General features: G+C 55.6%; 10 protein-coding genes across 10 annotated transcripts; 6 read left to right on the top strand and 4 right to left on the bottom strand.

Moving 5' to 3' along the window:
• The first annotated feature begins 770 nt into the window (after positions 1–770).
• Positions 771–2663, top strand: B0H18DRAFT_432016 (Peroxin/Dysferlin domain-containing protein). Its single transcript, XM_048038073.1, has 4 exons — positions 771–1051; positions 1100–2108; positions 2162–2311; positions 2435–2663. The coding sequence occupies exons 1-4, from the start codon at positions 831–833 to the stop codon at positions 2450–2452; spliced, it is 1398 nt and encodes a 465-aa protein (XP_047892478.1). The 5' UTR covers positions 771–830; the 3' UTR covers positions 2453–2663.
• Positions 2664–3748: 1085 nt separating this feature from the next.
• Positions 3749–5015, top strand: B0H18DRAFT_1012158 (uncharacterized protein; the record flags this gene model as incomplete). The annotated part of the gene is made up of 3 exons (XM_048029029.1): positions 3749–4577; positions 4634–4900; positions 4969–5015. A coding segment is annotated over exon 1 (407 nt), but the record flags the coding sequence as incomplete, so codon positions are not given.
• A 1334-nt stretch (positions 5016–6349) lies between these two features.
• Positions 6350–8848, bottom strand: B0H18DRAFT_1012151 (isoprenoid synthase domain-containing protein). The gene is made up of 6 exons (XM_048029028.1): positions 8169–8848; positions 7870–8119; positions 7515–7652; positions 7259–7462; positions 7113–7201; positions 6350–7053 (listed from the first exon to the last, which is right to left on the bottom strand). The coding sequence occupies exons 1-6, from the start codon at positions 8378–8380 to the stop codon at positions 6519–6521; spliced, it is 1428 nt and encodes a 475-aa protein (XP_047892476.1). The 5' UTR covers positions 8381–8848; the 3' UTR covers positions 6350–6518.
• Positions 8849–8986: 138 nt separating this feature from the next.
• Positions 8987–10536, bottom strand: B0H18DRAFT_1119964 (glycoside hydrolase superfamily; the record flags this gene model as incomplete). The annotated part of the gene is made up of 9 exons (XM_048034031.1): positions 8987–9052; positions 9111–9167; positions 9233–9537; positions 9595–9744; positions 9800–9820; positions 9866–9873; positions 9928–10054; positions 10113–10203; positions 10267–10536. 9 exons carry the CDS (start codon positions 10534–10536, stop codon positions 8987–8989), a joined length of 1095 nt encoding a protein of 364 aa, XP_047892475.1.
• Positions 10537–11613: 1077 nt separating this feature from the next.
• On the bottom strand, positions 11614–12959 carry B0H18DRAFT_1105020 (Alpha/Beta hydrolase protein; the record flags this gene model as incomplete). The annotated part of the gene is made up of 5 exons (XM_048032631.1): positions 11614–11752; positions 11805–12071; positions 12156–12334; positions 12389–12772; positions 12839–12959. The coding sequence occupies 5 exons, from the start codon at positions 12957–12959 to the stop codon at positions 11630–11632; spliced, it is 1074 nt and encodes a 357-aa protein (XP_047892474.1). The 3' UTR covers positions 11614–11629.
• Positions 12960–14912: 1953 nt separating this feature from the next.
• Positions 14913–16242, top strand: B0H18DRAFT_877954 (asparaginase; the record flags this gene model as incomplete). Its single annotated transcript, XM_048040593.1, has 5 exons — positions 14913–15141; positions 15195–15247; positions 15302–15889; positions 15943–16093; positions 16145–16242. 5 exons carry the CDS (start codon positions 14913–14915, stop codon positions 16240–16242), a joined length of 1119 nt encoding a protein of 372 aa, XP_047892473.1.
• An 858-nt stretch (positions 16243–17100) lies between these two features.
• On the top strand, positions 17101–18578 carry B0H18DRAFT_1085499 (glycoside hydrolase superfamily; the record flags this gene model as incomplete). The annotated part of the gene is made up of 9 exons (XM_048031927.1): positions 17101–17146; positions 17182–17375; positions 17439–17529; positions 17583–17709; positions 17767–17789; positions 17844–17990; positions 18045–18349; positions 18405–18461; positions 18510–18578. The coding sequence occupies 9 exons, from the start codon at positions 17101–17103 to the stop codon at positions 18576–18578; spliced, it is 1059 nt and encodes a 352-aa protein (XP_047892472.1).
• Positions 18579–18990: 412 nt separating this feature from the next.
• Positions 18991–20889, top strand: B0H18DRAFT_1012126 (uncharacterized protein). The gene is made up of 5 exons (XM_048029027.1): positions 18991–19411; positions 19492–19854; positions 19918–20379; positions 20406–20452; positions 20506–20889. Exons 1-5 carry the CDS (start codon positions 19291–19293, stop codon positions 20557–20559), a joined length of 1047 nt encoding a protein of 348 aa, XP_047892471.1. The 5' UTR covers positions 18991–19290; the 3' UTR covers positions 20560–20889.
• Positions 20890–21067: 178 nt separating this feature from the next.
• Positions 21068–22722, top strand: B0H18DRAFT_1012125 (Alpha/Beta hydrolase protein). The gene is made up of 5 exons (XM_048029026.1): positions 21068–21095; positions 21220–21441; positions 21515–21895; positions 21948–22477; positions 22531–22722. The coding sequence occupies exons 2-5, from the start codon at positions 21324–21326 to the stop codon at positions 22645–22647; spliced, it is 1146 nt and encodes a 381-aa protein (XP_047892470.1). The 5' UTR covers positions 21068–21095; positions 21220–21323; the 3' UTR covers positions 22648–22722.
• A 63-nt stretch (positions 22723–22785) lies between these two features.
• Positions 22786–26827, bottom strand: B0H18DRAFT_1012123 (chitin synthase-domain-containing protein). The gene is given in 7 exon segments (XM_048029025.1): positions 22786–23820; positions 23877–24739; positions 24795–25030; positions 25098–26355; positions 26442–26543; positions 26603–26686; positions 26706–26827. The coding sequence occupies 7 exon segments, from the start codon at positions 26727–26729 to the stop codon at positions 23112–23114; spliced, it is 3276 nt and encodes a 1091-aa protein (XP_047892469.1). The 5' UTR covers positions 26730–26827; the 3' UTR covers positions 22786–23111.
• Positions 26828–26977: the final 150 nt, after the last annotated feature.

Below are 26977 nucleotides of genomic sequence, written 5' to 3'. Positions count from 1 at the left end.
CAAAAATCATTATCGACGAGATGTATGGCCTGAGATGCTTCAGTAGAAAATTCAGACTCCGGGGAGAGCCAATACTACTAGTCCCCGTGGTTCTCATGAATTCGAAAGACAAAAATATTGTAACTCATATGACAGAAGTGTATGAAATGAATGAAGGAACACTGTGCGTCACAGAGAATAACGGGGAAACCGTCTGGAGCAGTGGCCTCGGCAAGTGCGAAGTTCATCCCGATTTGGCAAGGCCGCCTCGGTCTCGCCTCGGGCACGTCGGCCGGGCGCCTATTCCACTAAGTCTAAGTCACGCGAAAGTAAGACTTGCCCGTAAGTATTTTTCCACGAAACCGTCACTCATATGAATGCACAACCGTCACCAAACCGTCAAGCCAGACGATACTTGTCGCGAACGAGTACATACCAGTAGGTACTGTCACCGAGACTGTCCACGGTAATTGTCCGCTACCAGCTGTAGCGTATAAGCTTAGTAAAATACGGCGTACACTGGTAGTCAGTGCAGCACCTGCAATCTAGACTCCGAGTCGTATACGCCTGAAAACACAAAGGGTAAATGCTCGCTGGAGGAGTTGTCGATGCGTGAAACAAACCACATACGTTAGACAAGAATGATATATCCTGTAGTACGTAGACAGACGCAGACAAGGTGGAAGAAATCGTCGCGCGAATTTGCCTGGACTGCAGCTGCCTGAAGGCACGCACGTGATTGTGGCCAGCCTGCGCGCCTCGAACGACGGACCGGGATGGCCTATACGCGCATCCCTCATCCCAACGACGACGACCCCGATGCGCTCGACGCAGACCATCTCAGCATTACCATGTCGAAAGCCGTCGTCGAGAGCAATGCGCCACCACCGCTCGCCGAGTTTCTCAATACATTACCGTCGCCATTGGTCACCGCCCTCGTAGGACTTGCCCCACACATCGCGCGAATAAGACGCGTTGCGCAGGTCTTCAGCTGGAAGACGACATGGGAGGACAGCTGGATTGCACTGGGAGCACTATGGGCCATATGCCTGTTCGCGGAAGTGGGAGTGAGGTATGCAGTCTTTGCGTCGTGTGCCATCCGCTGACCGTCACGCGATAGGTACATGCTACCTCTGCTCGTTACCTCCTTGGTAGTGTACACAGGTTGGAGACAGAAAGTCAATACTGCCCCGCAACTCGCTACCGAAGATAGCCTGCAGCAGACTATCTCGGACCTCACGACGATTCACGCCCTGCTGCCCACCGTCTCTCTGCCGACCACTCTACCCCCGACGAAAGTACTCCTACGCGTCCTTGCCATCTCTTATGTACCATACCTCATTATCACCTTCTTCATTCCCCTTCGGGTTCTTCTCGCGCTCGCGGGGACCCTCCTCCTAAGCTGGCGCGCCCGTTGGGTTGGGCTCATACGGCGCGGCCTCTGGCGCAGCGCACACGTCCGCTGGGCGATCTACCGCATCTGGGCCCTTCTCTCTGGTCAACCTCTGTCCCCCAGCCTCGCGTCACTCCGAACATCTACATCCGTCTCCACTACCGCTGCAGAACCACCCGCCGAGCAACCCGCCCAAGCGATCCGCTTCCTCTTCACAGTGTGCGAGAACCAGCGGTGGTGGATGGGCCTCGACTGGACGGCCGCGCTCCTCCCAGGCGAGCGCCCCTCATGGTGCTCCGCGTCCCTGCAGCCTGTCCAGCCACCCGCCGTTTTCGCGCTCCCAGCGCCGACCACGGTGTACATGCGCAACGCCGACGGCACGCGCGTGAAGCGCACGGCGCGCTGGCGCTGGGCCGAACCGGAGTGGCGGGTGGTAGTGCACAAGGAGGGTGAGGCCTCTGCGCGCGTCGAGCGGCCGCTCCCGAAGGAAGAGCCGCAGAGCACGACGGCCAGCAGCGCGGCGAGGATGTTGAGGGCTGCTGGGAAGATGCGCGAGGGGAGTGTTGGGGGAAGTCCGGAGCGCCCGAAGGTTAAGGAGAAGGAGGGAGATGAGGGCGAGCACCAGGGTGGGACTGAGGACGAAGACGAGGAGGAGGAAGTCTTCACCGACCCGGATGGGTGGGTGTACGCGGATAACAAGTGGGAAGGTCCAAGTGCGAAGGGCGGGATGGGCAAGGTATGCTGTAGGCTCTGTCCACGCGGAGCTCGCTGATACGAACATGCTCGCAGTACACCCGTTACCGACGGTGGACACGCATCGCGATCCTTATCGAGACGGTGGATCCCGCAGAGCCAGGAGAGACCGGTATCCAGCGGGATGACGACGGCGAGTACACGTCCAATGCACCCTCAGTCGGACTATCACCAGTAAACGTCACCGTGCACCCCGACTGGGAGCCTGCGCAGGGCAGACCAGACAGCTTCGACAAGAAACCTCCTGCCACGACACCAGCAGACGAAGAGAAGGACGGACTGAGGAAGAGGCTCAAGGCCGCTGTGCAGAGTGCGACTACGTCTTGAGTTGACGGCGCCGACGGGCGTTGTTACTGGAGTGGCATTCATCATCATGACTGTATCAACTTATCTGTTCAATCTCGTGTACGTCTACTTACGCATTCTTGTAATAGCCTTGTTTTGGGACTTGTATCCCTGATGTGCAATAGCCCTGTCTTCGATATCTCAATGGATACGTACCCCTTGCCAGTTGCTACAAACTGCGACGTTAACCAGCTGTTATGGTCTGGAACGGAGAGCCAACGGAGAGCTGAGATGCGAGTGTTAGCCGAAAGCGCCGGCTGGAGCCGCCGCGACGCACGGTCTGACTTGTTCATCTCACCTCTTGAAGTTGAACGATATTGGCCTGGAGGAGCCTAAGGGCTCTTGTATTGACTTTGATACAGGCATGGCTGTGTCTCGAGCCTTACGAACCATAGACATTCTCCAAGAAACCTTCGACTACCTCCGTCCTGACACCGACTGGGGCGACTTTCGCGAGTCGCAAGGGGTGCTAGCTCAATGCGTTCGTGTCAACAAAGTCTTCTACGGCTGTGCGATGGACCTTCTGTGGAGGGATTTGGAAGATATACTCCCTCTGTTCAAGATCTTACCGTCATTCCAGCTAGCAGATATCTCTGACGACGATGGAAGCAAAGGTAGATATACAAGGCAGTATGTGAGTGGACCTAGCTATGCTCTATGTCGCATGAGTATCTTGTTGACAGCGACAATCTAGGGTTTATTTGGCAGTTTGAAGCCCGAAGACTTGCATCGTTTCCGGCTGCACGCCCGCAAGGTAACGCGTCTCTACGTGCACAAGGACGATCTGCAAATACCATCATTTGTACTGCTCACACTGTCTCAAGCATTGGGCGGTCAACCTCTGCTGCCACGGCTCCAACGACTGTGCTGGACACAAACCAGGGTGATCGATCACGATCTGCTCCATTTCGTTTCGCCCTCACTTCGGGTCCTAGAGTTCGCCTTTCACCGCGACAACCCTGATTCACCGACGGCGTCGATCAACTCTGTGCCCTACGTGACATTCGTACTCGACACCTTGTGTGAACGAGTGGCCGCAGCCGTTCCGCATCTCGAGGAGTTACGGCTCTTATCCACTGCCCCACCATTCTACTTCCTCCCCTTCGCTGCTTGTCGCAGCCTGCGCCAGCTGCATATCTCTGGATATCCATTGACAGAGCAGTGCGCACATTTGTCCGCATTCTCCTGTCTGGAAAAGCTCACCGACCTCTCCGTGTGTTGCGTGAGGGAGCTTGGACGGGACATCACTCAGATATTCCAAGGAGGCTTCCGCAGCCTCGAAAAGCTTGCCATCGAAGGCGACCCTCAATCAATCGGCAGCATCTTGACGGGATTTACGCCATCGAACTCTATCTTTCGACACCTTGACATTACTCTCAATTCCCCTCCCCCTCCCGGGCCCTCGGACTCTCCAAGGTCAAGTTGCCAAGATTTGGTGACCGTCGTCAAGTCTCGATACAGCGCATCGCTAGACGAGATCATCATAAGGTGTATCCCTTTCCATTCCGTCGACAGCGCGACAGCGTCACCTCTTTTGCCTATCGAACCGCTCCTCCACATCCGCAACCTACGCACCGTCAGCCTCTTTAGTAGCCCCGACAGTGCACCGCCTAGCCCCTTCTCCGATGACCAGCTATGCACCGTGCTGACGGCCTGGCCGAACATCGTCTCGATGACTCTGTTGTGGGAGACTGCACCAGACCTACCGAAACCTTCTCTTCGGAGCCTCCTGGTCGTAGCGAAGTCGTGCCCGCATCTGCGCAAGTTGCACGTCTCTTACATGGATATGACCTTGACCTCAACCCTCGACACACCTCCGACCATGTCGCACGGCTTGACATCCCTCTTGATCAGAGAGGGAAGTTTTTTGGATTACGAAGACACCACGATCGTGGACGCTGCCCTATTCCTCAACCGCCTGTTCCCCTTACTTCGTGTGGAGATGTGGCGACATCAGCATTTACTCAGCCAGTATCATCACCCCCAAGTTGACGCCGTGGCTAAGAAAAAACTGCGTGATCATATCCATACGTTTCGGACAGTCAGGATGCAAGGAGGGTGTGTGTGGGAGGGCGATGACTACCGGGAATTGTGAAAACGTTGCGATGTAAGCCAAACACTTCTTGACGGGATTCAATACTTATGTCGAATGTTGTTCACTAGGCGTCGCGGTCAATGTCGTGAAACGTGCGCGTCAGTCCAGTTGGCTATGATACATCCGGTCTGAGGCATGCATCAACTCCACCTGGTGGGGGAGATGCTCGACGCATGGACTCGTTCTCGTGCCTCTGTTGTCGGTACGCGTGCTGTACTGGTCGGTAATGGGATGCGATGTGAAGGGGGACGCTTGCCCTGCTCAAGACGTCGTCTTTGCCAGCCACATCGAAGCCTAGTGTGCGCCGGTCTAGCTGGCATTGATGCAGCGAGGATACCGATATTTCTAACTTCTTTGAGGCTCAGATTCCATGACTCGTACCGAACGTCGCAATGGCGACGACAGTTCCTTAGTAGACTGGTGTAATGGTCGCGCGGAAGAATGTTGCACCTTACCGCCGCTGGCCCGGGATTGTGCCATGGGAGACGAAATGCGACAACTTGAATGTGCCATGGTAAGTGGCGGATACCACAACTCTCTCAATGACAGAGCTGCAACTAGGAGAAATGCAGATCAGTGTATGTTTACAATGCAACTCCCCAACCTTTCGAAGAGACGACCGAGCCCAACTGGCAACATCCCCGGCGAAGACACGCTTTGCCGGAAATGGTGCTAGGGGAGTCCGATCTTCTTCGGGGGCACGACGAGCCTGAGTGCACCCCGTCGATCAAGTGGCTCTGGTGGCACAGGACTGCTCACCAGTCCCCTACTTGCCCTGCTGCGAAGGCCCCACTGTGATGTCGCGCGCCGGCGAGGTCGATGTGATCCGGCGTCCATTCAATCAAGCCGTCGGACACGCCCAGTAATTTGACCAGCCCATGCTCTGAGCGTTGGTGATGTCGCCTTGCACGGCTGAAGATATGGCCGTTGCCTTCGACACTGTGGACCCCATATCGCCTCGCCGGCGGGATGTGATCCGGCGTCCATTCGCTCCAGCTCCCGAACGACCCAGTGGTCTATCTCAGCCTCGCGTTCATTGTTCGGTTTGCCCGCTTGTCAAGTTGAGGACTCGGCCGTGCGCCCAGATGCAGCTCCATGTGATCCGGCGTCCATTCGGTGGTGGACTGCCCTCAGCCTTTGGTATGGAGGTAGGCGCGTCTGAGTAATGGAGGACCGAATCTGGTGCTCGTGGCCACGATTCGCGGCGGCCGAACACTTTGCGCTTTCGGTAGAGCACTGTGGAGGAGCGATGCCAGTGAGTATAGGTGCTCGGTGGCATGTGGTGCACGAGCGTACTGGTACGTGGCTTGACCGGTTGCCATGGTACTTGGTCAACGCCGCAACGAGAAGCCTTGAACTGACTGGGGAGCACTATGAGTGGATGTCAAACGGGGGGGTGAGCGCACGAGCGTACCTTCATCAGCGCCGTCAACGTGAAGCGCGAGGGCTGAGCCCAGTGGTTAGGAGGAATGGTAGCGCGTGCTCCATACGATGGAGCGGACGTAGGCAGGGATCGCGGATGTGCATGAGTGTACAGGTCGATGCGAGCGGGGGATGGGAGATGGGGTCGTCGATTTCTCCAGCGTATTTATACCTGTAGGAGGATTTGTCCCTGTAGTCCTGATATCGCGAACAATGTGGTGGTGCCTTGAAACGCGTGTATGCGCTGGTACAGAGCGGTCAAAGCGTATTGAGGCAAACACATGGGAGAACTGGGGAAAACAATGTCAACCGTCGCAACGGCGACGTCATTCGCTTCGGCTGGTCGATGGTCAAAGCGCGGCAGTAGCGAAGCTGCCTCATTCACACCGGGCAGAGGAGTGGCCATCGCTCGGCACACTTGTGGGTCTGGCCACTGAAGAATGCCGCGGGGAAACGAAAGCAATGCAATAGACAGTAACGTGTAAAGTACTAGATACCAAGATATTCGACACGCGCACCAACATATCACCCTCATTTCTGCCTCTTGTAGATCTTGTTCAAGAAGCTCTTAAACACCTCCCTCTTCAGCGTCACCTCCCCAGGCTTGGCCACGGGGTTCTCCGGGATGGTCTCGATGAGGCCCATGATACGCTTGTACGCGCCCTCCTCGTACTCCTCGTACAGCTTCCGGATGCCCATCTCCTCATACAGCGCCTTCACGCGCGCCTCGCACTGCGCGTCCTTGCGGCCGTAGTTCGCGTCGAGGACGGCGCGCTGCGCGGGCACGGCGTGCGCGAGCGCGGTGTTGACACACCACGAGCACTTGTTGTCGATGATGTCCGTGCCGACCTTGCCGATCTGCTCCGGCGTGCCCGCGAAGTCGAGGAAGTCGTCCTGCACCTGGAAGTACTCGCCGAGCGGGATGAGGATCGCCTTGGCGAGCGCGTACGGGTCCGTGCTCGACGCGCCCGCGGACGCGTGCGGGATCCCGCACATGTACATCGCGAGCGCGACGGGGAGGTAGAAGGAGTAGTAGGCGGTTTTGAAGATGACGATGAGCTGGTGCCTGGTGGGGAGGTCAGGCCGTTAGTAGGTCTCACGCGGGAGAAGCGGGATGAAGCGTACTTTTGGAGGGAGAACTTGTTGAGGTCGACGTTGTCCTCGGGTGCGGTGATGAGGTCGATCAATTGACCCATCTCCGTTTGGTAGGTGGTCTGACGTGATCAGGACGTCAACGATCCCAGTTGCTTGGCTGAGTCGTAACAACGTACCTCGAGGAACAGCTCTAGCAAGTGGATGTAGTATGGCTCTGAGCGGAAGTGCGACTTGATGAGGTGGTATATGGCCATCTCGAGCATGAAGGAGTCGTTAATGGCGTTCAGGTTCACATATTCGAGCCGGAAGTAGCATGGTTGGCCACGGCGAGTGATGGACTGATCCATCATGTCGTCTGATACGAGGAAGAAGGCTTGCAGCTGTCCATGTGCACCATGAGCATTGACCAGCATGCGTCAACTGTGCACTCACTAGTTCAACGCACCAGCCGAGGAGTGCTGCCTTGAAGTACTCATCCTCCGTCAATGTCCTCCCCTTCAGGATCTCAACCGTGTCGACTACGGACAGTCCGCGGTTCAGCTTGCCTCCGGGCACGTTGTAGTCCAAGTTCTAGCATGTCAACAGGTTAATATCTTTGTGAGTCAGCAGATACTGTGAAATGGAGCCGCCCGAGGTAGGAGCGTGAGTGCACCGATACCTATACGGTCGTCGAACGGTCCATCATATATTTGATGGGGATAGCGGCGCTGGCTGCTGGCTCGGTTTCTGACTTTACTCGTCCCTGGCGCGCCCCAACTCCAGAGACATCCTTGTTATCAACGCTCACCTTGCGGTACCACTGCTTCGCTTCCTCCGGCATACCTTGCGCTGCAAAGTGTTCGAGCAGTTCATCGCGCAGCACATCGTACACCGCCTCGAACTTCTGTCTCTTCTCTGCTTTTGCGTCGGTCTTTGACATCGTGTGGTCGTCGAGGAGTGTGTGGAATGCGGTGTGCGGACCCGAGACAATTGGGAGGCTTATAGGAGGAGGAAAGTGGTGCCACCGGCGGTTCAGTCTCGCTCGTGAATCGATAAAAGTCAGTATCGTTCGACTGCCATCCGATTGTCCAATACATTTTGCTGTAGAAATAGACTGACCCGCAACACGGAGTTTGACCGGTACACCGCACACCTGTCCAAATGAAACCCGCATCCAGCATCGCCCAGTCTGGCCGCCGCACAACACCGCCGCGCGCAGGCGCCACAGTCCCCGCCGCGCCGGTGGTGGTACGGGAACAAGAAGATCTTGTTCTCGCACCACTACCAACGGCGCCCAGTGCTGCGCAAAATACAGACATGCGTATTCACAATCCCCTCACACATTCAAATTGTTCTCTGTTGAAACGTCGACTTTTCAGTTGCTTGCGCAAACGAGCTTACACGGTTTACAAACCGCATGACGGTGATTGGTGTAGCGCCAACTATCCGGTAACACTCGCTCGTCAAGCTTTCAAGCATGGTGAAATCGCATAAACATCCCAATGCTCGTTTATCAATCCTGTCGAAAGCCAGTGGAAGGCACACAAGTGTGGCATAGAGCAGTGCGGTGGTTCGGGAGCGGCGGAAGGATTCCTGATTCGTCTCGTCGTGCATGAAGGCAGCTCCCCGGACTTAGTGTTACCTAACAGACCTCGCATTCCCTCGACACCGGTGGCGCTGTTCATGACATGGTCTGATAGTTCGTGCGACACCTGGCCATGTCGTGGCGACGCACCTTTTGACAGCTTGTGTGAAAGCAGGTGACGAGGCTCACAATACTACCGACGCTCTTGCGCTACTTGTACACACCATATATCACCTTTTGCATCACGCCGTTATACAGACCGTCGACCGTCGGAAACACACGTCTAACGAATGGAAGACGAGCGCAGCGGGCAGAAAGACAGAGTACGGAGTCAAGCAGCTTACGAGAAGCTCTGCCCTTTGAGCGCCTCGACAATACCGTCGAAGGCGGGCTTCTCGACGAAATTCTACAGTAGTCGGTCGACATCAGCATCTGGTGCTAGTTTACGGGGCATGGAAGCTTACGTCGTCGAAAGGCGTGGCGGCACCCTGACCAGAGAACGTCGAGGGGACCCATGAGTACTATCACAACAGCGCCCATCGTCAGTGCCAATCCACCCACCATGACCAGCGAAGCAGCACGTCACCTTGTCCGTCCAGTCCCACACAGTGATGCCCTTGCACGCGGAAACCTGCAGGCACGCGTCGACGACGGTGTAGAAGTCCTGCTTCTGCTGCTCGAGCAGGGCGGCCGTCTCGGGGAGCGTCATGCGGATGTCGAGCTCCGTGATGGCGATCTCGACGCCGAGCGCGGCGAACGCCTGGAAGTTCTCCACGAGCGTGGTCGGCACCTCGCCGACGATGAAGTGCGACTCCATGCCGATGCCGTCGATGGGCACACCGTCGGCCTGGAGCGACTTGACGAGGTTCTGCATCGCTGTGGCTTTCGCGCCTGTGCGTACACATGGTCAGTGCCGGTCAGGAGGATGATAGGGATAGGGGGACTTACCGGTGGACTCGATGTTGTAGTCGTTGATGTACAACTTGGCGTTCGGGTCAGCCTCGCGCGCCGCGGTCAGGGCGATGGAGATGTAGCTGCTGCCCAGGGTATCGTAGAACACATCTGACCGGAAGCTCCCATCACCGTCGTTGAGGGGTTCTGCCACTTGTGTCAGGGATCACCTCGAAGCATATATCATACATAGGGCAATCACCGTTAACTACGTCCCAGGCGTCTTGAGAGAGATGTCAGTATGTCAATCCCAACTGGGTATGCGCACACATACAGCTAGCAAATACGGTAAGTGAGCATAGATCTGATGCATTCTGCGGAGAAACTTACGGCTGGCCCTTGTAGTGTCCTGCTACGTTTGCGATGTGGTTTTGAATGACCGCCGTCAAGCCAGTGGCATTGTAATTGTTCGCCGTCACCCAGTCGGGGAGCTGTTCATGCCAAACCAGGTTGTGTGCTGCCGATCGGCGATGAGCCTCTCAATCATGTCAGAGAATTCTGGAGGATACTCCTACCGCGCAGAATTTGGCCGTTGCTCTTAACGAGATCCGTAACCTGGTCACCCTCAGTGAAAGTGAAGGTGTTCGGCTCGGGTTCAGTGGCATCCTGGCGCGCCGAGAATCGTCGTCAATAATGTACAGAAGCGAAGCACGCTTCAGGCCAACTCACCCATTTTAAGCTGTTGCCTGGAGTGATCTGGCCGAAGTGCGCGCTGCTATCGAGGTAACTCGTGTACGTAGTGTCGGTGAGCTCTGGGTTGTCGGTGGCCGAACCGAAATAGAGCTTGCCAGCCGCCTTTGCCAAGACGTTCAGTCCAGACACCACGGACGTCCCAGTCGGCAGCGCGCTCGACGCAGCTGGGGTCGGGACAGCCGCTGCCTGGGTGGGGAGGGAAGCCCCGACGAGGACGGCTAGCTTCACAGCCTGAGAGAACTTCATGTCCGCACCAGAGTTCCGTAGACGTGGAGGGAGGACGAAGCACACAGGCTGCCGTTGCGAACGGGAGAGACTTTTAACTATGCCGTAAGGCCAAACCTCGGGCTTCAAGCCACGGACGAATGATGGTGAGATGAATGAAGAAGAGCGAAATTCACGCGGAGGTGGCAATATGAACGGAACGGGTGACCCCGGAGTCTATGTCATACTGGCTGAAGAGCACTGGAAGAGCATCCGCACCAAGCCTCCGGTTGCGACTTGGTTGCGACAGAGTTGAAGGATGTCCGGGATTGAATATATATTGATCACCATGACAGTCGTCGCGATGTTCCTGAGCCAGAGCGGCCCGGGTTTAATCACAGGATGTTCCGAGCCTCGATCCTGCCAGTGTGATGCGCAAGCTCATGGGCTCAGCGCTCAGCATCCACGACGACAGAGAAGTGCGACTTACGGACTCTGATGTAGAGCGTGTCATTGCCGCCGGCTACCTATTGTGAACCATGTTTGGCACAACCACTGAGTCCTGACAAAGTGGCACGCTCAGCACTGGCAAACCACATATTTTGGGAGTGCATGGACAACGCACCTGTGCGTGGGGATCGTTAGCAGATCTGTTCGTATCATCAGGGTCCTCTGAGAGTCAAGCCAGGCTAGAGGCAACCTTACAGGGCGAATCGGGCGCGGGGTCCATAAAATGTCAACATAATGGTCAAGAAATGAGATATGCATAATGCCAAGATACTACACCGGTAACTCTGTTTGCACATAGCGCGAGGCACATTGACGAGAAAGCCTCCAGATGTATTTGCTCAAGGAAGTCTTGTGCACGTGTGGTGTTAGGTGGTGTTCAGGCTGTTTCTGTGGCTGGGAGGAGGCGAGGGCTATTTGTCTGTGTTGTCCAAAGGCTTTGACGCCCGTTCTATTTCCATATATGGAGCCGCGCACTAGACGCCCGCTATTCTACATCTGAAGCTCTCAGAGTGGCTGAGCTTCCCACTCAGGCTCAGTTCATTTAGTTCTCATCTCGATGAATGTTAAATGTCCTATGCCTAGCAAAATGAGCGCTTTCACATTATATATGCACATGAATCATGTACTACAACCAGGACTGAACGTCCTCCGGCGTGTCGTCCATCTGGACAACTGAGGGAACAGAGTCTTCAGACCATATGATATCGGCCAGTAGTTGCATCGTTTGTTCCGGATAATCCCAATGCGGCTGGGGAGGGGTGCATCAACATAAAAATGTCTCAAGAGATGAAATGACGTACGAAGTGATTAGCACCCTTCATCCGAACTGCGTCTATACGTCTCCCACCAGCGGGCCAGTCGCCATGATACTCCTTCAGCAGGCCCCAAGACGACATAACCACTGCGCTAACGGACATGTCACACCACAGCAGCACCACTCGCAATCCCGGCCAAATGGAGGTGTCATGCAATGCTCGACGCATAGTATCCTTGTAGACTTCGCCGTCCAGAAATTCATAAAATATATGCGAACGTGCAATGACGTCCGCATTTAGCACCTTAGCCAGCTAATCGGATGTCATGCGCAGAAGCGTGGCTGTTTGATGAAGGGGCGGGTCTGCTATGCGGTTGGTCGAAAGTCCCGCACATACTTCTGCGTACCCGTCGGAGTGGAGTGCGTCCAACACGACAGGAGAGTGTAGATAGTATGAGGAGACCCATTCGGGGAAGTTCTTCTGCGTCTCTTCTGGTGTTGACGAAGTGTCGTAGAAGGGATTGAAACAGTCCTCGATAGGTAGCATCGGAGCACCGAACACACGAGGACTGGGATCTGAGAATGGGTCAGGAAGGCGTAGGAATGGACGAATTTCAGTGAGATGCTCACCGAAGAGGATGAGTGCTCGTATATAACCTGCCAAGAGCTCCCTATCGCCGAGCTGCAAGTCCTGCGCACGCGCGACGCAGGACAAGGCCATCTTGCAACCCCATGACCAGCCAAGCAGCGATATTCCGCCACCACCTATGCGTCCCTCATGTGTGTTCGCAGACAATGGAGGAATGCGCTCCTTGCGAATGTACCACAGCAGGAACACCACAACTTCGAGCCCACGAGCACGGAGTGCTGCCGCCTGCCTCTCGACATCCGCACTACGCAAGTCGCCCAACTCGGACTGCGAATAAGGGGTCGAGCGAGCATAGTCACGCATGTTGACTGCTACCAGTCGCATGTTATGTTTCGCTGCACGGTCGAACAAACGCCCGAAAACGGCTACGAGCGAGTTCGCATAGGACGTCAACACCAGACAGATCAATACAACAGAGGATGGCGACTTACCGCCTTGATGACCTGCGCCGTGGATAAGCACAAGTGTCGTGTAGTCAGAGGAATTGGGAGGGGCGCCCGTGTCCTCATAGTAGCACTGCGACCCGGAATCGTCAACGGTCGCTAACGGCATGGAAGGTAGTTAGAGGAGTTGTCGTCGACGTCAAGAGTCGGAGAGCTCGAGCTGTGATGTGTATGGGGTCATATCACCCCCTGGCGACGATCGTATAAATATTGCCAGAGGTGACTGCGTGCGAAGAGCGAAGGTGGACTAGATAGCTTCTAGTTGACATGAGCGCTGTGGAAACAATGTCGTTTGGCGAGCAATGAAGCGTCTCTGAGCGATCGGTGCGAGTGTCGTCGACTCTGTGGAAAACGTAACAAATCGACTGATGTCTCACAGTAAATCATTGGCGTGTTCAGCCGTAGTACTGATGGCTGGCCTACGGGGAGTATACGGCCTGTAGACGGACTGTACGTGGCATTTTCAGACTGCAATGGACCTGCGATCCTATTCATACACATCAAAAAGCTATCAGTACCGCTCATGTGCGCGACATAAAGTTCAGACTTACGTCCGATCCCACTAGTAGGCGAGAGGTGGCGGTAACCTAACAGACATGTAGCACCACACCGCGCCAACGCATACGATGACTCGTCATGCGGCAATTGTATCTTGAAAGACTGGAACGTTCTCAGCCGCATAGGACATGCGCAGTCTGCCCGGGCAAGTCCACATGGGGCTAATTGGCAGCCACACATCAGTGAGCTTCTAAAAGAACGCTCATGAAAACCATGACTGGGGTCGGGTTGTGGATGGGATCCGAATTGTGGCAGCGGGTGGGTTCCCATCGTCTAATTCTTCAGGAGTGAGAGACGCGAAAAAGTAAACGCGAACGCTGATTGTGCGCCTCGTTAACTCGGATGCAGGACATAGCGCTGATGATTCAGGCTCTACTAGTAGACGCGACATGTCCTTAGACTGTCAGTGCGAGACGCGTAGAGATCGCCTCAACTCGGCTCACCATAGATCACAAACGCCCACATGTAAGCCTCTAGGGACTCATGATCTCTTTCGGAAGCTCTCTAGCACATACGTTGAAGGACAAGGACGCGGTGTTCCCCCATCACATAATTGGCTGCGCTCGCTTTCTTTTCGTCCAATGTGAACGGCGTAGGAGCTACAAGACGAGGGCAGCAAACCCCAAGCCTCGACTGTGAGGCTCGCCCTACTCCTATGTACGCCTTGCCTCGTGATTGACGTGGCATCGGCATACGGCGGAGATTTGTGATTCCTCGTGTTCAGCGTAGCGTAACAGGCTGAATGTTGTCTTGAAAGGCATATGGAAACAGTCTTGAAGGATCAATGAAGGATGTCAATGATAGTAGTATGAGATATTTAGCAAGCTATATATCTCTTAAAGTCGGTGCTAGTGTGCATGCTCACCGCCATAAATCCTGGCAAGTGTTCCATAGAGAGCAAGGGCCGTATAAGTAGACCGTAGACCGTAGGGAGCTTCTTTGTCCTCGTACAATACCGCATTCCGTGATCGATGGCGGTATAGGGCAGTCATAGGATTGCATGCCCTACATTTTCTAGACGCACGATAGAGTCAGATAGCCTCCCCAAGAACGTAGACAATTCCTTCAACCTTCGTACCTCAACGTACCATTGTTTGACGAGTCAAGGCGAGTGCATGGATGATGATGGCAGGGTGAGTTTCAATTGGTATGAGACTGCTCGCGGTGGCACTGAAACCTACTGAAACGGTGGCACGCGCGTGCACGACTTGGGCACGACCGCGACCACCTCCTGAGCCTCCTCCACCTTCACCTCACCCTATTACAATACAGGCCACATGAAAGACACAGCCTGGATTTTCTCTATGCGCCAGCCTTCTAACATGTTACATAGCACCGGGGTACGACGGACATGCGTCTGGACAGCGGCGGCCCGACGGCTTGCGTGGTAACAGGCACTCACACCCTTATCGCAGGCCCCAGGATCAATATACATAGACCTCGTCGTGCTGGTGATTCATCTTGTCCTCCAGTCACGCCAATCGCTGGCCCGATCCTCGCAGGCATGGACGAGAAGCAGGTTCTACTGCACCGCGCACCCACGAATGCCGAACGCAAGTTCACGCTGGTCATCCATGGAGGTGCAGGGACCATGGACAGACGTCGATCTACTCCTGAGTTGCGAGCCGCATACAAAGCAGCTCTTAGTAGAGCGTTGCTGGCGGGCTACGAAGTGCTGAATATGGGAGGCGAGGCGATGGACGCGGTGGTGGCAGCTGTGTCGTCTATGGAAGGTACGTGCGACGTACACGCTGCCTGCGAGAACATCTAACATATGCTCATATAGACTGTCCCCTGTTCAACTCTGGACGAGGTGCTGTCTTCAACACTGCCGGAAAAGTGCGTTAGATCTCTTACATAGGGATCGTCATTGAACTGTTCTTCATCCTTCAGCATGAGCTAGAGACCTCTTTAATGCTCTCAAAGCCTCCCTCAACGCACCCTGACATCCCCGAAACAAGGCGCGGGATGGGCATAACCCTCATCACGCATGCGCGCAACCCGTCACAGCTTGCCCGTGCGCTGTATCTCTCGCCAGAGACCGTCGAGCATACCATGATGTCCGGCAGCAACGCAGAGGCACTCGGAGCCGCGCAAGGCGTACAGCTGGTCGACGAGAGCTACTTCTTCACGGAAGCGCGCTGGAGGGAACACCGCCGCGGGCTGGGCCTTCCAGAAGAACCGCTCCCGTTCCCACCGAAGGCGGGCGACGAGGAGGTGCCAAAGGAACTACTGGACCAGCTGCCCACGGGCACGGTTGGTGCGGTAGCACTGGACGAGCGTGGCTGCATCGCATCGTGCACTTCAACTGGCGGGCGTACGAACAAACTCGTCGGACGCGTGGGCGATACGCCCCACATGGGCGCGGGCTTTTGGGCAGAGGAGTGGCGTGTGAAGGGATTCGCCAGACGTGCCTGGAGGAAGGTGAGAGGAAAGGGTGCCAAGATCGCGGTCGGTGTCAGTGGTACGGGCGACGGCGACGTGGGTGTCTGCTCTGTGTCAGCATCTCAGTGTATTGATGAGCCGTTGTTTAGTATTTCATTCGCCTGGCGACTGCCTCGACGATCGGGCGGCGAATGAACTATCTCAACGAGTCGCTTACGAAAGCGGCGAAACACTGCGTCGAGGAGCTTCGACACGACGGTGGTGTCGGCGGTGTCATCGCGCTTGACGATCAAGGGAACGGTAAGTGGTCTTCAGCCGCACAAGACACATCCATTCAATTTGTCTATTTAGTTGCGCTGCCCCTGAACTGCTCGGGGATGTACCGCGGTGTCATTCGTCCAGACGGCGTTCCCAAGACAGCTATATTCGATGATGATGAGCTCGACTGAGCGGTCGGCTCCAGCTATCGCTGGAATAGTCTGCGTCTTGATGGAGTGTGGGCCTCATGTAGCTATAGGAGAATGTTCTGCTATGAGTACTTGAGGGAGCCGCGACCCATCTCGGAGGAACAGTCTATATCGATGACGTTCCCTTCGAGATGGTCACGAAGTTAGACTGCTTCGTCTGATCATGTAAGGTGAGCGTTGTATTATTGACGGATCGCTCATCGTCGTATCCCCATTCGTAGGTGTTTCCGCATCTTGGTTGGACCGTCTCAGGTTTTGCATCTTGTTCTCCATTCATCAACCCACTTCTGTCTTCTCTCACGCGCCGGTCCAGTCCACGCCGCACCCGTGACCACCATGGTCATTCGTCTCAAGCTACTCCGAGCTTACTCCTTGTTCAAGATGGCTGCACTCTGGTTATATAAACGTTTTCATTCAGTATCCCCTCTGGCAGTCTTTCGAACTATCGAGGATGCTTTGGCTGCAGCTATCATAAACGACTCCGACCACGCTCTTGCCACTACATCGCTGCTGTTCACGATTACGGAGACACTTTTGCTGCAGCGATGCAACACGCGATGCTAACCTTCCACCGGTCACGAGCTTATGCCCGAGGTAATTCCTGACGATCAAGGATTCAAGACATCCTGGGCACGCCCGTCGCGCCGGTTTGCCCGCTATACACCACGCATGATCCCAGCGACGTGCATTGCGACGTCTCTGCATGATCCTCGTCTATTTCTGCTCGCCGTGTCAAGCATATGCTCGCTCCCGCCACTGCGCTCGCAGAAGATATAAAGGGGGCGTGCGCCGCAGCCTCGCCCTCTGTGTCGGCGACGCTCCAGCCTCGCAGGTCTAATCATGCAGTCCGCCCTGGTCCTCCTCGCGCTGCTGTTGTTGCCCCTCTGTCGGCCTCGGCGCTGCCGGCGACCGCGACGGCAGCTGCTAGCTCCGCGTTGCCCACTGCGACATCCGTCGTGGCCGGTCTGAACGAACTTGCGCGCGCCGCTGGGAAGCTCTACTTCGGCACGGCGACGGACAACACGACGCCCGAGTTCACTGACCCGACCTACATGGGTATCCTGGAGAACTACAACCAGTTCGGACAGCTGACGCCGGCGAACGCGATGAAGTGGGTGAGTGCATGGGTAGATGTGGCCTAAGAGACGTGTGCTGACAGCAGGCTGTTCTGGGGATAGATGTACATTGAGCCTGAGCCTGGCGTGTTCAACTTTACGCTCGGGAACCAGATTGCTGACCTCGCCGAGGAATATGGTATGGTGCTCCGAGGTGAGTTGCTCTCAATGAATCATCTGCATTCTGGACCCGAACTCGTTTGGCAGGCCACAACGGGGTCTGGTACGAGGAGCTCCCGAGCTGGGTCACGTCGACCGATTGGAATGCGACGGGGCTCGCATACGCTGTGCAACGGCACGTCAGCGGTATTGTGGGACAGTACGCTGGTCGAGTGTAAGCTCCCCTACTTAGCGCAACACGACAAGATGTTCCTGATCACTAGCAACTCAGGTACGCTTGGGACGTCGTCAACGGTATGTTTTTGACGCAATCGTGGTTTATGGGGAGATGACCAAGTGCACGTGTAGAGCCGTTGAACGACAATGGAACATACCGCGAGGACTTGTTCTATAATGCCCTCAACACGACTTACATCAACATTGCATTGGAGGCTGCCCGCGCGGCGGACCCCAATGTCAAGCTCTACATCAATGAGTACAACATCGAATACGTTGGTCAGTGGATTTCACGCAGCACTATCCATACATGATTTCTAACATTTGTTTCAGGAACCAAGTCAACAGCGATGCAGAACCTGATTAAGCAGCTGCAGTCGGAAGGCGTTCCCCTCAGCGGTGTCGGCATGGAGTCCCACTTCATCGTCGGCGAGGTGCCGACGACGCTGGTGGAGAATTTCGAAGCCTACGCAGCGCTCGGGCTCGAGTTTGCTATCACTGAGCTCGATATACGCATGGAGCTTCCAGCGACCGAGGAGCTTTACGAGCAGCAGAAGCAGGACTACTACACCGTCGTCAACGCCTGTATGCAGGTCTCTGCATGTGTCGGTGTGACCGTCTGGGACTGGACTGACAAGGCGAGTGCTTAGAGGTGGCCCGCTCGCACGTCTCTGATCCGACGAACGAGAACAGTACTCGTGGGTTCCCGGCACCTTCCCTGGATATGGTGATGCGTGCCCATGGGACGCAGTAAGTGTGGTCTACATCGTCTGCCGAACAATTCTGACGTCCTTCCAGAACTACACGCGCACGCCCGCATACGATGGTATCGCCATTGCATTTGAGGGGCAGAGTATCTCCGCCTAAATACCAGTCCGCATACGCATCGGAGTGTCACTAGTGCAGCTGTAGCAAGGGCTCGAGACACTCAAAATCTCATCCGCAAGGTGCGGCGCATGCGAAGCGTCGCATGCCTACTTAAATGACTATTCTGGCGTTGCCGGTTCGCTGGTATGTCGCTGTATTGTATTTGATTTTTGATTTTTACCAGCCTTGGGACACGGTGCGCCCGCTGTTATTCCCTGCGGCCCGGCTTGCCGCCACGATCCTCGCCCCTCCTGAGTCACTGCGAGTCTTGAGCAGGATCAGTTTTTGTCCTTGACATTGTTGTGCATTTCGTTTTGAACCAACTGCCTTAACACCATCCTCCTCTATGCCATTCGCTCGAACCAAAACGTTGGGGATGACCCGGGATGTTTCTTGTCCACAGCGGGAATGAGTGCGCTAGTGGCCCCAGCTCTACACGTTCGCCGAATGCTTCGGGTGCAGAGTCTTCATGAACTAGCATCTCCACTATCTGCAAGATGGCACAAGCCAGCTAACACGGGACACGGCGAAGCCTGGTGGCAGAATCTTATCTGGCTGTCGTACGTTCGGTGTTCACATGAGAATAGCTCAGCTGGCTCTCTGCTTTCCCGCGGTCGCGAGGTATGCTGCTGGAGTTTATATGAGTCATCCCTTTTCCTTGACCCCCTTGTGTCTACAAACTGTGAGCGTACGACCTGCGACCAGCTGCACCATGCCTCTTGCCCCCGTCGATGCTCAGGGGACACAGTACTACTACGAGGACACAGGATCTCCGCCTGGGTCTACCGACTATACGACCCTCGTTCTGATACACGGGGCACTGGTTCATGGCGGTGAGTATGCATTCTAATGTCGTCTCGGATGGGGGGTTTTCCCTGCGTGCTGACTCCTCATACCACTAGCTTCCTTCAAGACTCTGTTTCCAATTCCTCTCAACACAACATCCGGCTCGTCACGTTGAACATGAGGGACTATCCCGGCTCGACACCATATACCGATGCCGAGCTAACTGCGATGCGAGGCCCGGACAGAGACGGTCAGCGGACGCAGCTTCATAGACGAGGGTTCGAGATCGCCGCCTTCGTCGCGTGGTTCATACGCAATGAGAATATTCCGCCGTTCACATTGAATGGAAACGATATTCGCGGAGGTATCTCCGTGCTGGGTTGGTCCTGGGGAAACACCATGTCGTTGTCCTTCATCGCACGCGCTAGCGAGCTTCCGAAGGAGGATCAGGAGTTCCTAGAGGCTTACATGCGAGCGCTCGTGATCTACGGTGAGCCGATTCAGGCAACCTCTACTCGTCTCCCGTTGACACTGAAGACACATTCGCATCCAGAACCTGCACCACACTCGAGCATCAGCGCTGTTTCTTACTTCGACGAAGCACACAATCCCCTCCGCGACCAGACATTGACGCCAGAGCAACAAGCTACCGCGTTTCCGTTGTGGGTCTCCGGATACTACGCGCATTCGCGTGTCCTACTGGACTCCTTCGCGTCTCTCACTCGTGAAGAAGTAGACCTAGGGCTGGCGATGGAACGCGTCGAGAACCCGCGTCCGCATCAGATCCCCACCCTGCAGCGGCTGACTGCGGAAGAGATAGCCGCGACATCGGCGAACCACGTCTGGGCGCGCTCGCAAGTTCTTTACCAGCCAGACTTCATTGATTTGGAGCTCTTCAGGGAGAATACGCGCGCGGCATTGCAGGATCGGTCTGTATGGCCGCGCCTACGAGTCTGCCTTGTGTGGGGAGATATGACCATTGGTGAAGTCATTCACACGTCCTGGGACATCGCACGTCATGCAAAGACGGCGTGGCCAGAGGGAGAAGGAGGATTCATGTCGTGCGATTGGAAGGGGGCAACCACTTCGTAAGCGGAGTCATCGTGGTCATGGTAGAAACTCACTAATACTTACCACCCAGCCGCATGTTGACTTGCCCGAGCAGACTATGCGTGTTCTAGCTGAGAACATCTAAGTATTTGAAGACATCAGCACTCCATGCCGAATGACGAATGATTTGGTATGCATCGGTGTGAACTGTCTGACGGCTTATCATCACCAGTATGCTCGGGGGATCAAATGACACTGCAAGTCGGAACCTCGTTTGACTTTCTGCATGGTGCTTCATAGCGTTTCGCGACGGTAACATATGGATTAGAGCGACGAACCTTTACAGGTATCACGTACAGTCAGGTACTACAGCATGGCACGAGCGAAACCTATCAACAGCCTGTGGACAAGGTACACTGGGAATTTATCTCGAGAGCTCAGAAAGCTAAGTACGTCTTTCATACAGTCAAAGAAGACTCAGAGCGCACATCTGCGGTCGTCAGTCGTCGTCACCTCATCTTATTTGACCGCTCAACTGAGATTGACCGCGTCAAACTATATCCATTACAGCAATTCAATTGAGACGCCGCCTTCTCAGCGCTCAGCCTCCGGCCGCTGAATGTGCACGTTGGGACATCGTGCTAAGCCCGCAGGTCCACGATCTTGCCTACATATGGTGGTGTAAGTTTGATTTGCATTCATTGCGGTCCCTGACGGCCATGATCCTCACGTCCGCGTCATCGCTCGGGGCCGCGCATGCAAATAACATTGTCTTCGATCTGAGCTAATTCGTATTCGTTCTGAGAATTCAGTCCCCGGTGGTATTAAATCTACTGCAGTCAGACCTCGACACAACTCGGAGCCCTGTTCACAGCCTGAAACCCACTGGATTCCCCTCAGCTGGACACCATGCCACTAGCAACCGTCGATGAATTCGGTTCGCAGTGCTATTATGTGGACACTGGCGCACCTCCTAATTCCAACTACACGACTCTCGTGCTCATTCACGGAGCAGGCTTTCAAGGCGGTGAGTCGACATCCTCACGAGTCTGTTGTACTGCTCAGCCTGATGGTGACGCCCTACGCGGATTCCTTCGTAGCCATCTTCGAGCGTTTGTTTGTCCATGCAGCGAAACATAACATGCGGCTCGTAGCGGTCAATATGCGCGACTACGCTGGTTCGACCCCATATTCTCCGTCTGACTTGGCCGACTTAGGCGGTGACGTTGAGAGACAGGCAGCAGCACTGCATGCTCGTGGGCTCGAAATCTTGGCGTTTCTTCTGTGGTACATCCGCAAGGAGGGCATTCCTCTTTTGTCCGCGAAGACACGAGGGGGATGGATAGGTGGTGGCGGAATATCGCTGCTTGCCTGGTCATGGGGGTGCAAGATGGCCTTGTCTTGCATTGCGTGCGCGCAGCAGCTGTCGCACGATGACAGAGAGCTTCTGGCAGGCTACATGCGAGCGCTCATTCTCCTTGGTGAGCATCTCGCTGCCTTGCGTTCAAGCGTAGCCCTGTTTACCTTTTGCAGATCCCAGTGCTCGCGCGTTCGGTGCACCTATGATACCTTTTGAAGACTGTTACAACCCCTTCGAGGACGCGTCTTTAACACCAGACGCAAGACAGAAGAGCTTCCCCGAATGGGCCTCCGGTTACTACGCACATTCTCCTGCCATCTTAGACGCACTCCCCTCTCGCGCATATGCAGAAGCATGTGCGGGACTTTCGACCAACCGCATAGCAGACCCGCCTCCTCATCAAACACCAACGCTTCTGCGTATGTCTTCCGATGAGCTGGGGAAGGTAGCCAATGAGGACGTCATGGCGCATTCGCATATGTTTTATGTATTCATGGACGACAAAGTCTACAAGGATACCATGCGTCGAGCATTGCATGACACCTCCGTATGGCCAGGATTGCGCGTGGCGCTGCTGTGGTGTGACATGTCCGTCAGTGCGACGGTCATGTCGTCTTGGGGCCTACTGAAGGAGTACCAAGACGAATGGCCGGCTGGTGGGAGGCGTATAGATGCAGTTCGTATGAAGGGTGCTAATCATTTCGTACGTCAGTTGATCTCTTTGAAGTCTATTTTGTTGACACGCCCCTCTTCAAGCCGCACTGGGATTATCCGGAACGTACAATGCAACTACTGGCTGACATCATATGGGCCGAAGACATTCCATCAGTCATCCGGATGCGCGACACGGAGGAGGTCCACCCTAGATTATAGTAAGCACCCATTCTGACTTCTGCTTTGTCTCTGCCCCGTACGGGCTGGACTTCAGCAATTGATGCAATTGAACCATCCGCGATCGACCTGGCCAACATTGACCTCGAAGACTGACCTTGGCTGACACCTCACAACCCCTTGGGAAATATCTGATACATTGCCGCTCCTCTACTCGCTACGTCTATGGCTATTCACATGGTAGATTAGAGAAGTGATGCGACATCCAAGGAATGCAACAGCCGTACGACAGAGATGCGGTTACCCTTATTACGGGTGAATGGTATGTATGGATGCACGGGACCTAGTGGTATGGACGAGGCTGGTGGCCGACTACGTATTGTAAAGGTGGCGATTGCAGCGAGTGGGATATGATGACAAGGGAGCGGGTATGACTGCCCGGTACAAAGAAGTTCAAACATCGAAGGAGTTAAAGACGGATATAGACAAAAATGAAATCCCCTTCCTCATATTCTTGAGTTGGGATCCAGAGGCCCTAATGGTCCGTATTCCCCAGTGTCATTGCGACCCGTACTCCGTTTCTTCGCGTGCCCCCGCCATTCATCGTCAACGGCTGTACTCACGGCCCCTGTCGGTCGCATAGGTGAGATCGGTGAAAATGTATGATCTCTGGCACCAGGAGTTGGGCCTGGCGACCCAGATCTAGACAAAGGGGCGTAGCCGTTGACGTCGAGCGAAGGCGCGGCGTCGGAGAGCTGGTAACGTGGAGCTTGTGAAGGCGCGCGAGACGCTGGCGGGGATGGCTCGTCATCAAACCCGGCATCTAGCATTGCTTCCATGTCTGCGGCCGCGATAGCTTCGGCGCTCGCGAGTGCGTGTTGTTGCAGGCCGAGGGGCGGTGGAGGATACGCAGTACTGTTCTCGTTGTAACCACCTATTTGCGCGCCCCATTGGTCATCCTCGGAGGACGCGACTGACACGGTGTCAGACCCATCATACTGGCTATACGAGTCGTGCCTAGCGGTCAGCTCGCCGTTGGCGCTCATGTACGCGCCCTGCATCCGTTCGAGATCCTTGCGCCGACGCTCTTCCCGACGAATCTTACGCAGTCGCGAACGTTCCCAATCTTCCCATCGGCGCAGTGGTACGGAAGATCCAGATGCTGCCGGGCCTCCTCCGTCGTGGCCCTCGGCCTTGAGCTCTCCCTCGACTTTTCTGCACAGGTCAATCAATACAACTCCACCAGGTGCCCATTCAACATGATGGCCTACCTGGTCTCACCCCACGAGAAGTCGTCAAAGTGCCAGAAAGCGTAGACGGGTAGGATGAAGTTCCACACCGGCAGTGCGAGCAAGTATATCATCATCCAGAAGACGTAGACCACCTTCCTCGTCGTCATCATGATGAGAACACCGGGCAAACCCAAGACGGCAATGAGCAGGATGAGCGGGATTGCCTCCTCGAACGACTTCGGTGGTGCCAGTGCCATACCAACGATGAGCATGTACGTCAGGGAGATGGCGATGGGCAGAACGACCGTGCCGAGCAGATCCATGAAGACGACAAACTGGGTGCTGAAGCAGAATGTACCACAAGTATTCCGAACGAGTACGAGCTCCATGAGATTGTGAATCGTTGAGTTGATCCATCGACGGCGCTGTGACAGCAGGACGGAGAAGGTGTCCGGAACGATGGTGCGACAGCGAGCCTGAGGCAGGAAGATCATCTTGCGATTGGGGAACGTGCGGAACATGATCGTGGTCAAGAACCGGTCCTCGCCGAGCAGAAGCAGGTTCTTCTGGTGCAACGTGGTCACGACGCTCTGACTGTACTGCTGCACGATCTCGGGCTTGGTGATGAGGGGAACCCAGTCGTCGCCCGTGTCTCGACGAGCTTTGAGTCGGAACATAGAGAAGCATCCCGGCAGACAGGAAACGCCGCCGAACACAGATTCGAAGGCTTTGGCCAAGTGATGCGAAATGAAGTACTCGAAGACCTGGATTGCTGTGACCCACGACTGTCGTTTGTTCGCGATACGCGTCTCTCCGCAGACGCCCATGATCATGTTGTCGTGATGCATGCAATTGACCAGATACGAGAGGGAGTCAGGGAAGACCTTCGTATCCGCGTCGACCTGGAAGTGATGTGTAAGGGCTTCCGCAAGCAATGGAAGGCATACGGGCACTCACCATGAGGCAGACCTCGAAGAAGTCAGGCGTGACGCCCATGAGGACATGAACCTTCCGGAAGAGGTCGAAATCCAGAGGCGTCATCCGATCGTTGAACGTAACGCGGGAGAAGAAGTTCATGAGGATAAGCTGACTGTCGCGCTTGCCCCGATTGCCCGGCTTCTTTTCAGTCGCGGCCTCAGCCTCCGTGCCGCACTTCACTATGATCACAGTCGGCGTTCGACGCCCGGCCACGGCTACGCAATGCCGTTAGCATCGCATCAAAGCTAGCTCTGAATAGCCATATAGAAGATAGATCCTTACTGTAGTGACCTGCATACACCATCGCTCTGTTCTCTGCCTTTGCGCCTGCACCGACAGCAACGTAGCTCATCGGTGCTGGGTTCCCAAACCGCGGGTCCGGTTCAAGCAAACTCACACAGGTGTCAGGCGTGCTCCGCTTCTCACCGGCACCAGTGATCATCCCGTCAGCTACGACGAACAAGAGCTTCCGTGAGTCGGCATAGGTCGTGGTGGAGATTGAGTCAAGCGTCGTCCGCAGCGACTCCTCTCCCTCGGAATAGCACGTCACCAAACAAACGGCGAAGAGTTCGGCGCCTATTTGTGCAAGCGTCACGGTGGATGGGACGGTGCCAGCTTCATTGACGAGGGTGGACGCGGAGGATGTGAGCGAGCGAACATCCTTACCCCTTGGCTTACCCAGCTTCTTCGACCCAGCCGGACCAGCCCAGGGAGCCGTACCGGTGATGTTGTCGACGGAGATGTTCGCGCCTTCCGGGAGCACCGCAGGACTGATCGCAGACTGCATGAGCTGCCTGCTGTCGGGTGGGCTGCACAGTCGCTTGGAGACAAACCACGAGAACACGCACGCCATCGCGAAGCGGATGAGCACGAGTCCGAGGATGACGATGAGGCCGGCGTAGAGGATGAGGTTCGAGAGCAGGCAACCGGGGGTAATCTTGTCGATGTTGCCCGCGTAGTACCGCTGGATCATGCATGGCATCGCCTTCGAAACGTCTGCGTGGTACGAGAACAGCCGTGTCCCGTCCCGCCCCCAGTCGCCCGGCGCCGTCAGCACCGCCCGAATTGTCGAATCCAGCGCGTCGGATGGAATTGCGCTCGGATGCAGCTTCATGTACGTATTCATGTTCAGCACCGCACCGTCGAGCACCATGTAGTTGTCCAACGCCGCCACCTGGTCCCAGTCGTAGCCCACGATCAGCGTCGTGTTCTCCACCCCCAGCCCCGCGAACACCGACGAAGAATTGAGAGCACCGAGAGGGCACGGTGTGGCGCTATTGCATGGCTGCTCCGCCGCCGCACGGAACGAGAGCCCGTTGCAGGCAGGGTAGTCTGCCGCCGACCGTTGGAAGTATGGCGTGATGTCCTGTCCGGGCTCCTTCAGTAGCTGCGTAAAGTTCACGTTCAGCCCCTGGGTGGCGGTCTGGCTCAAGTACGTGAAGTTCATCTGCCAGCCCTGCACGCCGAGCACAAGGTCGACGCTGCCTTTGCGCACGTACCGGCCCGCGCTCTGCTGCTCGATCTGCGGGCAGAGGACTTTCTGCGCCCCGACGGTGATGAAGCCGATGACCCGCACATGCAGGCAATGATGAAGCACAACGCCATCTTCTCGCGCCATGCCTGGACCTTGTGTCTGTCGTCGAGCCCGCCGAGGGAGCGAAGGAGCGAGCTCGGGGCCCAGAAGGTGACGAGGCGGGAGAATATGCGCCATGCATCGAGGGTCTCGTCCTCAGCGGAGCGGCAGTCCCAGCGGGTAGGTGCGCAGACTGGGGATTGATGAGGGGTACAGGCGCGACATTGCGCTCCGGACGAGTGAGGGTTTTCGCGCGACGGATGGTCGCGGCTCCGGGTTGAGGACGCGCGGGTGACGTCTGGTTCGTTGTATCGTACTCTGGTCGCTGACCGAGCAGCCATGGTAAAGGAATGTGGTCGTGAAGGAGAGGACACGACGAGTACAGCCAAAGTACAGCTGTTCAGACAGCGAGCATGTGGTGGTCGTCGACGACGAAGGGGTTGCGGGAAAGCGCCAAGTCTCGCCAAGTTTGTAAACGGTTGTTACCGTTTATTAACATTTGTTACCAGTCATTACCAGTCGTTACAGATTGTTACCGATTGTTACAAACTTGAATCAGTGATCGTTCCTTCACCATATATAGTATTCT

Source organism: Fomitopsis serialis, assembly GCF_022376445.1.
Source record: "Fomitopsis serialis strain Sig1Antser10 chromosome Unknown B0H18scaffold_41, whole genome shotgun sequence".
NCBI lineage: Eukaryota > Fungi > Basidiomycota > Agaricomycetes > Polyporales > Fomitopsidaceae > Fomitopsis > Fomitopsis serialis.
Note: the sequence above shows the minus strand (reverse complement) of the source record. Positions and strands in the feature narration are given on the sequence as shown.

Bases quoted from the DNA above. Each gene is read 5' to 3' on its own strand.
- B0H18DRAFT_1012123 (XM_048029025.1), bottom strand. From the start codon at position 26,729: ATGGCTGCTCGGTCAGCGACCAGA. The intron at 26,544-26,602 runs GTACCCCTCATC...CGCTCCGCTGAG, and splicing joins CGGAGCGCAATGTCGCGCCT to GACGAGACCCTCGATGCATG. The intron at 23,821-23,876 runs GTAGGCCATCAT...TGACCTGTGCAG, and splicing joins TTCTCGTGGGGTGAGACCAG to AAAAGTCGAGGGAGAGCTCA.
- B0H18DRAFT_1012126 (XM_048029027.1), top strand. From the start codon at position 19,291: ATGCCTCTTGCCCCCGTCGATGCTCAGGGGACACAGTACTACTACGAG. The intron at 19,855-19,917 runs GTGAGCCGATTC...ATTCGCATCCAG, and splicing joins GCGAGCGCTCGTGATCTACG to AACCTGCACCACACTCGAGC. The intron at 20,453-20,505 runs GTAAGCGGAGTC...CTTACCACCCAG, and splicing joins TGGAAGGGGGCAACCACTTC to CCGCATGTTGACTTGCCCGA.
- B0H18DRAFT_432016 (XM_048038073.1), top strand. From the start codon at position 831: ATGTCGAAAGCCGTCGTCGAGAGCAATGCGCCACCACCGCTCGCCGAG. The intron at 1,052-1,099 runs GTATGCAGTCTT...GTCACGCGATAG, and splicing joins TTCGCGGAAGTGGGAGTGAG to GTACATGCTACCTCTGCTCG. The intron at 2,109-2,161 runs GTATGCTGTAGG...ACATGCTCGCAG, and splicing joins CGAAGGGCGGGATGGGCAAG to TACACCCGTTACCGACGGTG.
- B0H18DRAFT_1012125 (XM_048029026.1), top strand. From the start codon at position 21,324: ATGCCACTAGCAACCGTCGATGAATTCGGTTCGCAGTGCTATTATGTG. The intron at 21,442-21,514 runs GTGAGTCGACAT...ATTCCTTCGTAG, and splicing joins CGGAGCAGGCTTTCAAGGCG to CCATCTTCGAGCGTTTGTTT. The intron at 22,478-22,530 runs GTACGTCAGTTG...CCCCTCTTCAAG, and splicing joins TGAAGGGTGCTAATCATTTC to CCGCACTGGGATTATCCGGA.
- B0H18DRAFT_1012151 (XM_048029028.1), bottom strand. From the start codon at position 8,380: ATGTCTGTATTTTGCGCAGCACTGGGCGCCGTTGGTAGTGGTGCGAGA. The intron at 7,463-7,514 runs GTGAGTGCACAG...GCACATGGACAG, and splicing joins TCGGCTGGTGCGTTGAACTA to CTGCAAGCCTTCTTCCTCGT. The intron at 7,202-7,258 runs GTACGTTGTTAC...TGATCACGTCAG, and splicing joins TGCTAGAGCTGTTCCTCGAG to ACCACCTACCAAACGGAGAT.